Here is a 16,683-nt window from a genome sequence, read left to right on the forward strand (position 1 = left end):
ATATTCTCCAAACTGCTGCATCATGCCACTTGTGTCACTAGTAGTTTTACATTGAAATTTTAAACCGGAAGTGTTAAAGCTATCGTTGCCAATTTTGACAGGGGAGGGACTCAGTGCAGCCAGCCGGTAGTAGCTGAAGCAATCTGTCCTTACACCGGGCTGCGAGTTACTCAGTGTGGGGAAATACTCGTGGACTATTACTAAGTATCCGGCCTTCATAACAGTGGGGACAAGGACGTTTACTGGCATTGACAACGGAAACTATCATGATGGCAGTCTTTGGCAGCGCGGGTCGTTTAATACAATGTGAGTGTGACTGTGAGCTAAGTTAGCCTGGTTAAATATGTGCATTGATATCTTCAAGTGTCATAATTTCGCTTTTGTATTGTCACAAAGTGAACTGTGCTACTGTGTTTCTTTCATGCTGTACTAATTCAGTTTCGAGTGATGATTGTTTGATTAAACATAGTGTAAACTCAACAACACGCTGACATTGGCTTCGTTTCGTAAAGTTAGCAAAGATGTGGAAGTACAACTTCCGGTCAGAACTTTCACAATAAAACTATTGCTGTGAATTTAAAGCGCAATTCTTTGTTTTATTGACATTTATCAAGTCAGCATCCACGTGGTTCCACTTTAACTGAACTAAAGTGGTATAGCCTTTTCATGTTTGCCATTTTTTAAATTCTAAATCCTAGTATTTGCTGGAGGGTCTCCGCTAATGTGCTTTTATTTTGCAAACAAAATGCGCTGTTTCTGGAACTAGACTAACGCCCGTTAGTTTGACGATACCCAACTGTACTGTAGGTTACAGTTAAACGTTAATGTTGCATACTGGACTTATCCCTTTCTGCATTTATTTTCCACCAGAGGATCAGTAAAAAGTGTTAATTGTCCAAGTTTTAACGGCGAATAAGGAATAACTTAACATTTAAACGTAGTTACACAATTCCAGCATTGTGAACTTGCATAATGACAGCCTGCCTCTGGTGGCGCCTCGTGGTACTGCAGCTCAGGGTTATGAAAGTAAAGCGGATTTATGTGTTAGACTTTAAAATTAGACATTCATACAGTGCATTTACACAAATCAGAATATATTGCATCTTCTGCAGCTTGTTGTCTCTGTCCCCCCCCCCTCACAAACTGGTTCTGATATCAGCGTACTATTTATAAAGGTTTGTTTAGCTTCACTTAAGGTCATTTAAGGATAATGGACCCACTATTTTACTTATCATACTTATGTAACCTTGTCAGACATTTTTGTAACTAACATAACTTTGTGAACATTTAGTTGGAGATCCCAACATTTCCAAAGAAGCCAAATGTATTGTACTTTTATCGGTATAATTTAATTCACATGACATCTACTGTAGATTATTTTCATTTGATGTAATGGTGCAGCCGGGCTCCTCTCATGACTAATACCCGGTCCCAAATACAGATTACTCAATCATTGATGAATGAATAGTTTGAGTGTATTCACACATTTCTTAAAGTTTTCTAAATTAAACTATTGATGGAGGAAGTAGAAAAAACAACCACTGAATGCTTGAGAAAAAAAACATATGTCTCTTTTAGTTAAATTCAAGAGGTGAAAAACAAATCCGATGTGCTTAAACAAATATGTGGTATTAGGAAATGATGTATATCCACATGCGTATTTATAATAAATAATAACTATGAATTTGTTGCAATAAGAAAAAACGAACAACCGGTTTGGTTTTACACTAAACATTTCAGAGGGGTAACATTTTGAATGCATTAAGTGTATGAAAGCGAATGTGCTTTCTCCGTATATTTACAACAGATTCATAGATAACCTGTTTTCTTCTTCTGTAGTTGCCAGGAGCAGCGTCAGTCTGAGTGTCAGGAGACGCTCCACTGCTGCTGCTTTTGCCCAGACTCCAGACATACAGGACAACAGGTGACACACACACGCACACGCACACACACACACACAGGACAACCCTCAGCCATCTGGGATCTGAAGTGCTTACATCGTTGAGCGGCTGACGGACTGTCTATAGTTGTCGGTTAATCTCCATATTTAAACAATACGTTATTAGTCTAGTTGCCAGCTTCTATAGTGAACCTGAAAATATACCCCAATGTTTTATGTGAAAAATGTACAGTACGGGTCCCCAGCACATACAGTAGAAACTGCCGGATGCTAACTTGCATATGTTGGGCAATTAGCATACGTTTTGTTAATTAGCACTAATTACCATTATAGCCTATGGGGACAATAGTTTAAAAATGGCTTGGACCTTGTCTTTTGACTTTAATAATCAGAACAAATAGGGAGGCGTGTGGCGCAGTGGGCTAGTGCGTTGGTGTTCTGATCAGGGGAGCACAGGTTCAAACCCCACTGCAGTCATCATGTCGTTGTGTCCCTGAGACACTTCACCCCAAATTGCTCCTGTGTGGATTGCCCACAGTATTGAGTATGTAAGTCGCTTTGGATAAAAGCGTCTAACATGTAATGTAATAACAAATCAACATGTGTTTGGTATTAATTATTAATAATGAATCTGTTGTGCCTGCAGGAAACCTAAGACTGGCATCTTGATGCTGAACATGGGAGGACCGGAGAAACTATCAGACGTTCATGACTTCCTGCGGCGGCTCTTCATGGACACAGACCTGATTCAGCTGCCTGTACAGAAGTATGCACCATGGACACACAAATACAAACACACACATTTTATTGATGGAAGATGTTTTTTTTAGCGGTAATCTTGTAGAATATATTCAGTTGGAAGATTCATGAATAAGATAAGATGAGAAGTACTTTATTGATTCCAAGTTGGGACATGTTTGTGTTGCAGCAGCATAAAAAGACATGGCGTTGTTCAATAAAATTAAAAGACAAGAAATAAACATTTAAAAATGTCAACATCTCAATAGCAATGAAATAGCAAAAGAAGAAAATATACATGTTGAATTAAAAATGTACAGTGACTAAATATAAAGCAGGATATTATATATACATAAGTATGTGAGTTATGGAATATTACATATTAGGATATGAAATGTACAGTGTGATTTGGAGTCCAGTTGTCCAGGAAGCTATATATATATATATATATATATATATATATATAGACTTTTTGCACTACTTTTAATTTTGTATTTTTGTATTTTATTTTATATGTTTCATTGTTGGAAGAGCTCAGGTCAGAAGAATTTCATTGCCATTTCTACTCTGTAGCTTTGTGCATATGACGATAAAACCTTTGAGTCTTTTGATAGTTCTCTGCCAGCCAGTGGTGATTTGTTATATAGGAATACATTGTTTTGTGTATTGTTCTAAAAAACCTGCCGTTTGCTCTACAGACAGCTCGGCCCGCTCATCGCTAGGCGACGGACTCCAAAGATCCAGGAGCAGTACAGTAAGATCGGGGGGGGCTCGCCCATCAAACACTGGACCTCCATGCAGGGGGAGGGCATGGTGAAGCTGCTGGACGAGATGAGCCCTGACACGGGTGAGACACTTCTTCCCCCCCGTCATCAAACAGCCACGTGACACTACATTACACTCATAAATCATTATACGTATCCTGATAATGACACGATCTGTGATCCTACTGAATTTTATTTGGACCATTTACTCTACGATACTACTATATAACTTCATCAACTAACGTTAAGAAGCTAACAACCTTGATCCATGCCGTGTAGCTGGCTAACCTTAGCTTGGGTAACAGTTAGCTAGTTTGCCGTCCCTGCTTTGCATCGCTCTTGGCTAGAAAATGCTATACTTATATTAAAATTAACTTCACATCATTTAGATTTTCCTGCATAATTGTCACATAAAGCACCTTTTTTTTTTTTACATGAGTCCTTGCTCAGATTACTGACTAATCATCAGGGAGGACCTATCATCAGAAATGAATTCCTTTTCAATTGTCACACACACACACACACACACACACACACACACACACACACAGGTCAACCCTCAGCCATCTGGGATCTGAAGTACACACAAACTACAGTAGGTATCTGCATTTAAAGAATCCTACCTTTCAAATAAATTGCATTTACTTTGCTACTCAGCTTACAGCTACTTATGGGACGTTCACCAGCTGAAAAAGTACTTCCATATCAGAACTATTAGTAACTATAAGTACTTGTTACTCTTGGGGTTAAAGCATTCTTGATTTCCATTTGACACACACAGCAATGCAGTCTTGTGTCTTTGATGGTGCCTTGCTAATCAGGATCGATTAAATTCAAATAAGAACGGAGGATTTTAACAAGGCCTCGTTTAATAGTCACACCTGTGCACAGCACCACACACAGTGACATCTCTCCCTCCTATCGAAAGAAGAAAGCGACCTGGCAGCTTTTAGCCTCAGTTCAGACTCTTTACTTGGGACCTTTCTGGGACTTGAACCGGAGACCCTTCAGTTCCCAATCCTACTGACTGAGCTGCTTCTGTCTGTAAGGGGCTTTAAGATGTCGTAATATAACAGAGCTGTTGTGTGTCTTGCTGGTTGGCAGCAGACTGTGTGTGAAGTGAAGATAGTGACACAGTGAGGAGTGTCTTGTCACGCCTGCACACACCTCGCTGATAACAACACAACACTCGCTCTGAAAAGTGGCCAAACCCTGTGACATCACTAACCTCATCAGAGTAGAACAACCCATTTATTTTTTATATAATAACTAAGTCTGTGTAATAACGAAACAAACAAGTAGCGGTCTTGATATATGTCCTTGTTGATGTTAAACATGGAGCTGCTGTGATGCAAGTAAAATGTCAGACTTGATCTGACCATCAAAGTAATATCGTATGTATTTAATGGATTAGTCACACAATTCCCTTAAAGTGGACCTATCATGCAAAATGCACTTTGTGATGTCTTTTATACATAAATATGTGTGTGTCAGGGAACTCACGCAGCGTCAGAAAATAAAACCGTCTCTCTTTTCCTCCGTACCCAAATCTTTTAAAACGGGTGTACAACGAGCGGATACAGATTGGCTGCCGATCTGACGTCAAATCGGCGGTGGACCCACAGAAAGTTGCTATCAGAAACAATGCCTGACGTGTTTTGGACATCTTTGTTTACATTAGCAAGCCTCGCTAACACTCAGAGCTAACCTGTACTGTAGAGCACATGTGTTTAAAAAGCAGGAAATAAAAAAAGGAACTCACCTTGTGATAAACCCGCAAGAGAAAAAGCATTTGAGCTCCATACTGTTTCAGAAAGAATCCTTGACGTGGTTTAGAACAGGATGGCGTTTTATCACAACAGAATTTAACTTTATCTCCGGTAGAATTCTGATCAGGCAATAGCTCCGCCTCCTCTTATTTATTTATTTCAAGCTAAGGACCCAAAATCTGCGTTTCTCTAACAGGGCTGCAAAAGAGCGGTTTGAGCAGTATGAGGCATGGCTACAATGGGTGATCTGTTTGGTATTTTTAAAAAATACATGTTTTATATATAGCATGACAGGTCCACTTTAATATGCAAATGCCAGATGAATGTGTTTCAACCTTGTGTTTTTCCCTAGCCAGTGACCGCAGTAATGAGTGTGTTCTCTCTTCAGCTCCTCACAAGTTCTACATCGGTTTTCGGTACGTTCACCCGCTGACGGAGGAAGCCATCGAGGAGATGGAGAAGGACGGAGTGGAGAGAGCGGTGGCCTTCACGCAGTATCCTCAGTACAGCTGCTCCACCACAGGTAGGCTCACACAGCGGAGAAACAGATGTAACGTAAAGCCTCCCGACAACAGCTGCTCCTCTGTGAGCTGTAGAGAACGCCTTTCTAAAGATCACATTGATGCAGAAAAGATGACATTTGTTGAGACTTTTTTGAGTGTGCCCACACCCTAACTGCCATCCACCCTGTGACCCTCTGATAAACACATACTCTCTCACACATACACACACACACATACACACATACATACACACATACATACATACATACATACATACATACATACATACACACACACACACTCACACACGTGTAGGTGGCTAGGGATGTCGCCATCTTGGTGACATGTCTAACTCCTGAATAATCAAAGAAATGGGTGTACTTATCAGGGTATCCGCTAGGATTTTTTCTCGCCGGTCAAATGTCCGGGCAGAATTAATTTTATCGGACAAATTTGAAACTTACCGGTCATATTTCAATAATAGTTGTGTAGCAGAGTTTCCGTTAGCAGGTAATTACCGGACTATGACAGGATATGCTTCAGTTTAAAACACAGTTAATGGGCTCATTTTTATATTGCTTCAGTTTATAATCGTAACGGATGGAAAAATTTAGATTCATTTTCCAATAAATTATTCCACAAACAACAAACAACATAATTATTACATTCAAACAAACTACTTGTAGTAGATAACGTACATTATTCAAAAGTTTACATTAACTTTGAATAATAACACGGGAGAAACGGATGCTCTCTTTTCCCCTCTCCCTCCCTCTCTCTCTGACAGCCCGTCAGTTTCTCATGCAGCTCCTAAAGCTCGCTAAACAGAGGCGGGGCTTCAGGTGATTATGCAGAGCTGCGTGTCTCGGTCTGACTCAGCAGCTGATCTGATCTCTCTCTCGGGTCCGGTTACACTTCACTCGCGTTTATGTCCATATCGATCAGATCCAGCTCTCCTGATCGGCCTTTATAGAGAGCACCGATCAAACTATTAAGAGTGAATATCGGCCGATAATGACCGGCGGCCGATCTATCGGAGCCTCCCTAATTATTACCAGACATTTTGACCGGCAGGTTTTGAATTTACCGGTTTTTAATAAATGTTACCAGCTAAAAACCGGTAATTACCGGCTAACGGAAACCCTGGTACTTATGTATTGAAGCAGACATCATGCAATTAACGACCTAAGACCTGTCACTCAAAGTGGCCACGCCCCTAAAATGCTGACTTTAAGCCTTAATATATAAAGCACGTTAGTTATATAAGAATGTACCAATGTGTACATAACGTTTTTAGGCACTCGCATACAGGCTTTACTGCTCATCCCCAGACACATGCACACACACATCTGTACAAAGACAGCGCAGATAAAAGGCAAAATAAAATAACACATAGTACTCGTAAAAAAGAAATTACCTAAAATTAAACAACACATCTCAAAAGTACACATCCACAGAAAGGGATATGTAGCAGCATTATCAACGTAAGCAAACGTATAAAAGAAGTCAGTACCAACATTATTAAATTGTATGTATCTGTATCTCTCTCTGATATGTTTTATCTTTTGAACAGAAACACTGACTCGGATGATGCTTTCCCCTTTTTTTTAATCATATGTTTAATTTCCCCTCTTCGTGCCTTCAAGCAAGGCACTTTATGTCCAACCTTACAGTGGAGCGGCTGAGCGGCTGACAGAGGACGGAACATGTTGTGTAATGACTCAAATATGAATGTGTTTCTGTTTTAACAGGCAGCAGTCTGAACGCCATCTACCGTTACTACAGCAACAGAGTAGACAGTCCAAAGATGCGCTGGAGCGTCATCGACCGTTGGCCCACACACCCTCTGCTGGTGGAGGTGAGACACACACACACACACACACACACACACACACACACACACAGGAAATGAACTAATCCGTGTATCTACCGTCCATTTGTTTTTCTTTATTAAACGGCGAAACTCACGCAAGTGATTTCAAAACAAAAGCACTCGTTTGGTTGGAACGGTGATAATATTACAGGGGGGGAAACATGGGAACGATTAATCGAATATTCGAATATACATTTGCTTTCAAAATCCCATCCCTAGAAACAAGGTGAATTTAATTTTTTTTAAACAACACACGAGAAGTACTTCATTGTATTGTGGTAGTAGGTGTAAGACTACTGAGTCCAGCAGTATCATTAAGAACTAATGGTAACATTGTATTTTTATCACTCATCAAAGATAGCAGAAAACGTGCATTATGTACTATGGAGGGGACTCTGAGGATTACTCACAAAGTACACCGTAAAAGTACTTCATTTTATTTCTGGTAGCAGTCAAACTAGTACCGAGTCCAACAGTATCAGTTTTATTAACAAATATTTGTATCGATCATCAAATATAGCAGGACAAAAAATGAAGAGCAGCTGATATGAAAAAAACAAAGTGGAGAGACGGCTGAGTTGACCGCAGTGCAGAATCGCTGTATAGTTTAAATCTCTTAACAATGTCCTCCATTTTAGACATAGGCTTATTATATTTACAGCCTTAATAACATTCATTTTCCGGGCTCAATGTGTGTCGTTGTGATCGCTAAATTCACCTTGTTTCCCCTTGTTTGTAATATTATCACCGTTCCGAGCAAACGAGTGCTTTTGTTTTGAAATCACTTCCGTGAGTTTCGCCCCGCCCCTCGCTCCAATGACCATTAGACCATTTAGTAAAGCGAAAAGGCCTCTCAGACGCTCTTCCGTTTAATAAAGAAATACAAATGGACGGTCGATACACGGATTCGAAAGTGGCCTAACTGTTTTTGTTTCTGCATTCTTTTCTTTTTTTAAAGACGGAAATATCTGCAAAAAATGCCTAAAATATTTAGTGTATTTAATCAGGAACTGGACTGACATCTTATTTACAAGTGAGACCTGAGTACAGAGAAAGAAAAAAGTAACATTAAATACAAAATATTAATGTTAATGCGAGATATAAATAAACATACATAACAAAACAATGACACATAATAAATACATGCTTTCTGAAATATCCTTAGTATCGTTATAAAAAGGCAGTAAAATAATGAGTAAACCTGAAAAACAGTCAGCCATTATCATTCAAGAATTGTTTTCGTTCTTTATTTCTGAACCCTTGTTCTTTGTGTGTAGTGTTTTGCAGAACACGTCAAAAACGAGCTGCTGAAGTTTCCAGAGGACAAGAGAGACGACGTCGTCATTCTGTTCTCCGCACACTCGCTTCCTATGGCTGTAAGTATTCCTGCAACATCAAAGCAGTAGATTCATTATCAGTCAAATATATATCACAACTAGATATCTTTCCAAATGATTCGTCCTTCTCCAAACAACTACTCTCTGCCATTACAGCATTAGTGACCCTGCTGTTAATACTTTCACTACCACATAATACTCCTGCTGCTGCTACTTGGTTACCTTCTGTTACTCTTACTCGTCATCCTACTGTACTATAACGACTATTAGTAATACTGCTTCCCCTTTGTACTGTGTGCAGGTGGTAAACCGAGGCGACCCGTACCCTCAGGAGGTGGGGGCCACAGTTCAGAGAGTCATGGAGAGACTGGGGCACTGTAACCCTTACAGACTGGTGTGGCAGTCCAGGGTGAGTACACGTTCAAATGACCCTCAACAGTCTTCCAGTAACGGGGAGTATTAAGGATCTGCAATCAAGGAGCAGTACGACTTGAAACCCTCCCCTTCTCATTCTCCTCTGTTGTTTATATGCACCTTATACCATTTTAATGAACTGTAGGCGATACAGAAGGATGTATAGTCACTGAAATGTACAGTAACATAGTGTGGGGCAATCCAGCACATTTTATAACAGATAAACAAACACAAAATTATATGTTTTGGAGACCAAGCAACCTTTTATTTTGCCAGTAGAACTGTGCATCAGCTGATGGTTAGAAGTGTTTTAACTTTATAAAGTGTCTGTCTAACATAAGCAACCCATTCTGAATATAACTTAGTAAATCTTTTCATTTGTAGGCGAAGAGAACAATTATTTTTTTCCATTATTTAATGTCATTAACTATATCTACCCATTCTCCTATTGTAGAGGAGTCAGACAGCAGCCAGTGCTTAGTGACGTACCAGCCGTTATCAGAACTCAGGGACGCGGGAAGGGGGGGTGCTGAGGGGGCTGCAGCACCCCCATCTGTTGGCGGAGAGTTGTCACTGCAACGTCAAAAAGTTCACTAAACAAATCAATACAAAAGATTTATTTTTAGTTACTATTTGAGTTAGCATTTTAGTGTAAGCAGTCTATAAAAAGCGTCACTATATAAGAGAAAGTGATAATGGGGTGTGCTTCTTCTGTCGCTCTGCTATAGAGAAGAAGCTCGTCAGTGCAGACGAGATCAGGGATGGGAGTTTTGTGAAAGCAGGGTTTAACAACTGGCGAAAGGCAGGGGAAACATTTAGGGAGCATGAGAAGTCCCATCAACACACAGGCCGTCAACAAACTGGCAGCATTAAAACGAACTCCGATGAATGCGCTGCTCTCACAAGCTGTTGCTAAAGACAACATGACTGCATTTAATATGACCTTATTATACAGGGCCGCCCCTGTAAGCGCCACTAGCACCCCCCCCCCGGACCCCAACTCTGACTGACTTCCCGCGTCCCAGTCAGAACTCCAACTAAATATTATTAATAAATTATGAAACTACATTTTTCCTGAGGTGCAGAATTGTAATGGTATTTTCATTCTGAATATGCTTATTGCTACGCTGTCCAAAATATAAGCCAGTGATTAATGACACTGTCATTTTCAAGCTTTTATTCAGCAAGGCCTCATTCTGAGTCTCCAACTTCACCTAAAATCTTTAAAAATACATTTCCAGGTATGAAGGAGAGGTTGAATTTTAATAGAGGGTATTCATGTTAACCCTAATATTCACAAATGCAGGCTGTACAGTTTTTTTCTGTGCAGTTTAATGCTGATATCACAGAATCATTATTCCCTTTGAACGCCACCAGGTGGAGCCACATGTCTGTCTAATGCTGAAGCTACTTTAGAGCAATGAGAGCTCAAAAGTCCCACATCATGAATAGTTCTTGAAGCCAATCATCTGTTCACAATATAAGAGGACTGGGAGGCGTCGCTGGCTTCCTGTTTAGCATGAAGAAAATCACACAATGTGTTTTACTACACAATAACATAACACAGGACACACATCCCGTTTTAAGACATATTATGCTTGTTTTAAAAAGAGACCATACCAGAGATTTTCTTTTGTGGTATGTTATAGTGTGACTTGTAGCAGTGGCTCAGTCGGTAGGGGCTTGGACTGTGAGCCGTCGGGTCGCCGGTTCAAGTCCCCGAACAGACATAAATATGGACTGTGGACTGCTACTTGGAGAGGTCCCAGTTCACTTCCTGCCCTGCCGTGGTGCCCTTGAGCAAGGCACCGGACACCCCCCTTCCCCCCTCACTCCCGTTGCTCCCCGGGCGCTGTGCAATAGCTGCCCACTGCTCCTAGTGCTAGACTCCTGGTACTAGGATGGGTTAAAAGTTAAAAGCAGAGTACACATTTCACTGTGTGCTGGGTGCTCTGCATGTGAGACCATTAAAGAGGGGTTTCACACAAGAGCTTGATTTCAGCAGACTTGAGTTCAGGTAGAATAAAGCTTTTCCCAGGAAGTTTCCTCACTGAAAGAAATGACCCAACAGTTCCCAAATGGCAGCCATGATAAGAGCAGGTGGAATTCTCTAAATGCTAAGGAAAGGTGATCCAATGCTTCCCTTTCCGTATGTCATTTAGCAAAGGGTACACTGGACCGTCCTTTACCAGAGGAAAGGACATCATGCTGACCCACAATGCTTTGCTTTTATAAAGATACGCCAGTCACAATAACAAACGAACAGGATAAGGAATAAAGATCGTCATGTATGCTATCAAACTAATTGGGAGTGTGAGTGGGCAGGAGGTTAGGAGTGAGGAAACATCCCAATTTGAACTGGAACTGGTTCGACTGGTTGCCTTTATTTCTGTTTCTAATTCAACCTTGTTAACAAAGTTGTATTTTTCAATGTTTATGTAGCTGACATCTACATACAAACGCACAGGATAACATATCGAAGCTGCACTTTTAGAAGTCCATGTTTCGAACATTGTACTTTCCACTGTGGACCAACATCGATAACATCCGCAGTCCCATATTTGCATATCGTAGTGTGACTGCAGTGGGATTCTCCGAGCACCGCAGTTTGCTTTAATGAATTCCCTTCACAAATGTTCTTGATCTCATGACGTTTTCTATCAAGGTCAAGTAAAAAAGGGTTAGGAAAATACATAGGATGTCATTTATTTGGCCATTTCAACCACAACCTAAAAGAGTGAAGTCCTACTAGTGCCCCCTAGTGTTCATTACAGACACAATATCAAAGTGTGTATCCTTGGAGCCTCAGTGAAGTTAGCAGTGGAGGAAATCTAATGAGGTCGTTAACTCGACAATGGACCGTCCTCTCGGGTCTATAACCGTTTGTTCTGTTTTAAAGGGTGGCAGAACTGTTGTAATGTGCAAGGCGATACATCTCCACCTTTTTGTGGGATAAAACGGTTGTCCTGTCTGGTGTTGGGTCTTCCAGGTGGGGCCCATGCAGTGGCTCGGCCCCCAGACGGACGATGTGATTAAAGGCCTGTGTGAGCGAGGGAAGAAGAACATCCTGCTGGTGCCCATCGCCTTCACCTCGGACCACATCGAGACCCTGCACGAGCTGGACATCGAGTATGGACAGGTGCTGGGGCAGGAGGTAAGGGAGTTGGATTTTTTTGTTGGATCAAAAGGAGGATGTTGATTCAAGATTCAAAGCTTTTACTGTCATAGCTGCAGTGTAGATATGACCATGAACATCTGAGGTCACAGGCTCCTCCAACAGTGCAACACAATAACACAGATAAATGTGCAAGTAAATACAATAGAATAGAATAGAAATAGTGCAGAATAGTTGCAAACAGAGGAATGTTATGGATGTTCATTCAAAAGTTCAGGTGTGAGCAGCAGATAATAGGGATGTAACGATATATCGAATATCGCGATAAATAAATGTCTCGATACCGTCGTGAAACTGACAAAATCTACCGCGATTTAACCAGATGGTCCCATCATCAAGGGAGACCTGTCCAACATGGCAGCAAGTAGGTTACAACATGAACATAAAACAACGGAACACAAAAGGACATCGTATTTACAGGGCTACATGTACACACCTAGAGACATTGACAAGTACCAACAGTATATCTCGCCCTGTCAATAAGCCTCACCTTCTTGGCCAAAACGGTATTGTTTTTGAAGTGGAGAGACAATGAAGTTTGACCCACTGCTGTCACCCATGGCCAAAGCATATCTCTCTGTCCCAGCAACATCAGTACCAAGCAAGAGAGTTGTTTCCACAGCAGGGGATTTTGTAAACGCCCAAACATCCCAGCTTCTACCTGGAAATGTGGACATGCTCATATTCCTAAAAGATAACCTTGATGACGCCGAGTGAGTGAGTTAGAGTTGAGTTACTTGAAAAACTAAAGTGGAACTTGATTTATTTTATTGCAGGGTCTGATTATTATATTTTTGACACTTTAAAATACTACTATCTACTAAAATGCTGAACGACTCAGATTTATTATTTAATAAAGACATTTATAAAAAAATTAATTAAAAAAAAGTCAAAATTCTTTCTTTATTTTTCAATATCGCGATATTATCGTACCGTGAGTTTTTGGTATCGTTACATCCCTAGCAGATAATTTATTTAATGGTTTATCTTTGTGTGGAGTTTAAATTGGCAAAAGTGTGTGTGTGTCAGCAGCAGTGTGTCTGTGTAAAGGCACCAGTGAGGGGGCCACCAATCAATGTGACTGGTGCCACACACACACACACACACACACGCAACTCCAAAATGTCCCTATTTCTATGTCCTCACTGTCCCAAACTCCCAAAACATTTTTCGTGTCCAAAAATCTCTTTACTTACTAAATATGTCCCCACTCTCCAAAGTCAAGACGAGTTTCACCAAAATCAAACTTGTTGTTAACTCTAAACTCTTTTTGAAACACTTCTAAATTTGTAATGAACATTCCTTTCCCCATAGATTTACACCCAACCTGTTTTAAAACATTTGAACTGTGCTGCATATTTTTTGGTAATTAAAAAAACCTGTGTGATCTCCTTTCTTTGTGTCTTCAGTGTGGGGTGGAGAACATCAGGAGAGCAGAGTCGTTGAATGGAAACCCTCTGTTTATGCAGGTAGGTTTCACACACACACACACACACACATACTCTCTAACTTTATAACAGCAGCTGATAATAGAGACTGACAGGAAGTAGGGACATATCAAACGCACACATATTACACATTTTATCTGCCCTTTAAAATCAATCAGTTTTAAGTGTTGATGTAGGAGAATGCATTTATATCTTTAACCAACAAACGTCAGTTTAAGGAGAGTAACATATGGAGAGGGACGTTTAAAAGTAAGTTCAGAAAATGGGACAAGCAAATAATGATATAGGATGTAAGAAGGAAGGGATACAAAAGGATGTAAGACTGTTTGAAGGCAAGCAGGGCTCTAATAATAGAAACGGAAACGGCAGCAGAAGGTTCTGTGCAGTAAGTGAACTCCAGGCTGGAGGTGGTCAATAAATGGATTCCTACTTCCTTCTTTCCTTCCTTTCCTCCTCTCCTTCACCTCCTTTCTTACTTCCATCCTTCCTTTCCCGTCCCACCTCCCTGCTTCCTCAACCCGGCAACCTTTCTCACAACTGTGTGTGTGTGTGTGTGTGTGTGTGTGTGTGTGTGTGTGTGTGTGTGTGTGTGTGTGTGTGTGTGTGTGTGTGTGTGTGTGTGTGTGTGTGTGTGTGTGTGTGTGTGTGTGTGTGTGTGTGTGTGTGTGTGTGTGTGTGTGTGTGTGTGTGTGTGTGTGTGTGTAGGGTTTATTAAAGGAAAGGGGCAGATCAATGGGAACCTTTAGAGCTGACTACAGTAGAACTGAACCGCCCGGCTGGCTGGCTGGTCAAACCCGCCGCGCTCAGAGACCCCTCGCCAACTCTCTGAGTGTGTGTGTAAATCAATATCCAGAGGATGATTAGTTGGTAGTTATTGGATGGTTTCCTTGGTGTGGTTTTAGTTTCTCAGTGAGCTGTATCAGTCTGCAGCCGTCTGCAGCAGCTGCTAGGAAGAAAAATACGTTCAACAAAACTGTCAGGGGTTTTAAGATTGCTATGGTGTACAGCTAGATACTTACACTCCTCATTGGACATTCTTACCTATTAAAATGAAATATCTCAGATTATACATTTGCCTCTTCTCCTATCTGAATAATAAAATAACACATGTTTAAAAAAATTCAAAACTTCAAGTATATTTTGAGGTTTTGACATCTAGTGCTCACGTTCAAATACCTCTCTCTTTTAAATGTTAAAAGTGAGAGGAAGTTGGACTAGTGTGTGTGTGTGTGTGTGTGTGTGTGTGTGTGTGTGTGGGTGTGTGTGTGTGTGTGGTGTGTGTGTGTGTGTGTGTGTGTGTGTGTGTGTGTGGTCGGTCGGTCGGTCGGTCGGTCGGTCGGTCTGAGAGAAGACATAATAAAATACAGCTGGTACCGATGCGGAAAATACGTTTTCAAACCCTAATATTCAGAATTGATGTGTACCAAAAAACACTTGACCATATGCACAAATGATGTAACAAGTTACCTGCTTGCATGTGCATGAGACAAACAAAAGCCAGACCAGCCGATCAAAGCTCCTTCATACTCTAACAAAGTAAAACATGTGGGTGATATTTACTGCAGATCTACATTGGTGAAAAATCTGCAAAGTAGAAGCAACAGGAATTAACAACTGAATAAAAACGTTGTTGAGTGGTGCTGTAAAAACTGGAAAGTGATCGATCAATTTCATTAAAGCCTCAAAGCATGGTGGAAATAGCTAGCTTATTAGCAAGCTGCTAACTGAGTCAAATTGAACATAAAAGGTGGCATTGAAGCAACGAGCGCTCGCCATCACAAGGCTTTCTTCATTTGAAAGTGGGCGTGGTTTCCATCATCCAGGCTTTTAGTCAAAGGTATCAAATAATCCTTGTTCTGAAAACACCAGCAGGTTTTTAAAGGGGGGTGCTTCTCTTCTTCTCTCTGTCCGTGTCTCATCACTGAATGTCTTCCTGTCCAGGCTCTGGCTGACCTGGTCAACTCCCACCTGAAGTCCAACATGTCCTGCTCCCGTCAGCTGACCCTCCGCTGCCCCATGTGCACCAACCCCACCTGTGGAGAGACCAAGGCCTTCTTCGCCAACCAGACGCTCTCATAGATAAACACACACACACACACACACACACACACACACACACACTGGTGCCCATCCAGCAGCAATCTACCTGTAAAGAAACTGAGGACTTATTAAATAACAGAAAACTCACACACACCGTCTAACCAGCTAAAGTGTCCGTAAATAATTGTAGAAAATAACATAAAGAAATGGACGTTGAGACGTTTGGAGTTAAACCACTGGAAGTACCTTACCTTAAGGGAGAAGTATGTAATAAATATATATATATATATAATAAATGACAAACAATACCATCTGATTTTCAAATGTGTGAATAGCATCAATAAAACACAAAATGCTAAAAACTAATATCTGCCCTTAACACTCACCTCAGAGTAAGAATCTGACCCGGTGCACCGCGCATTAAATCAAACATCCCTTTAAGGATTTGCATTAATGGTAAATCTGACACTCTGCATAACCTGCTTGCATTTATTTCATCAAAGTTACCCAAAAAAGCACTCTTTCTTTTTTGTTTTTCACATTTTGTTTTATTGCAGCTCACTTGGTAACATTCCTCTCGCTAAGCCCCTGCACAACCCCATTAGAGACCCTGTTTCTCTTCACTCTGGTTCTGAATGAATAACAGTAGGCCACGAAGACATCCCCACTCCCAGTGCTGCTTAAAACACTGCTGCCTGTTTAATATTTAAGTAAAACAATAT

At 40.8% G+C, this 16,683-nt stretch overlaps 1 protein-coding gene across 1 annotated transcript; it reads left to right on the forward strand.

Moving 5' to 3' along the window:
* Positions 1–93: 93 nt before the first annotated feature.
* Positions 94–16,267, forward strand: fech (ferrochelatase). Its single transcript, XM_034220754.1, has 11 exons — positions 94–306; positions 1,840–1,924; positions 2,547–2,666; positions 3,337–3,485; positions 5,560–5,694; positions 7,426–7,532; positions 8,825–8,923; positions 9,186–9,293; positions 12,288–12,452; positions 13,883–13,942; positions 15,863–16,267. The coding sequence occupies exons 1-11, from the start codon at positions 267–269 to the stop codon at positions 15,998–16,000; spliced, it is 1,206 nt and encodes a 401-aa protein (XP_034076645.1). The 5' UTR covers positions 94–266; the 3' UTR covers positions 16,001–16,267.
* The last annotated feature ends 416 nt before the right edge of the window (positions 16,268–16,683 follow it).

Source organism: Gymnodraco acuticeps, unplaced genomic scaffold (assembly GCF_902827175.1).
Source record: "Gymnodraco acuticeps unplaced genomic scaffold, fGymAcu1.1, whole genome shotgun sequence".
In the NCBI taxonomy this organism is placed as follows: Eukaryota; Metazoa; Chordata; class Actinopteri; order Perciformes; family Bathydraconidae; genus Gymnodraco; species Gymnodraco acuticeps.

What these genes read in the sequence shown, in the direction of transcription:
- fech (XM_034220754.1), top strand. Translation starts at nt 267, where the DNA reads ATGATGGCAGTCTTTGGCAGCGCGGGTCGTTTAATACAAT. An exon ending in CACACCCTCTGCTGGTGGAG is followed by an intron (nt 7,533 to 8,824) that starts GTGAGACACACA and finishes CTTTGTGTGTAG; the next exon opens with TGTTTTGCAGAACACGTCAA. An exon ending in GACTGGTGTGGCAGTCCAGG is followed by an intron (nt 9,294 to 12,287) that starts GTGAGTACACGT and finishes TGGGTCTTCCAG; the next exon opens with GTGGGGCCCATGCAGTGGCT.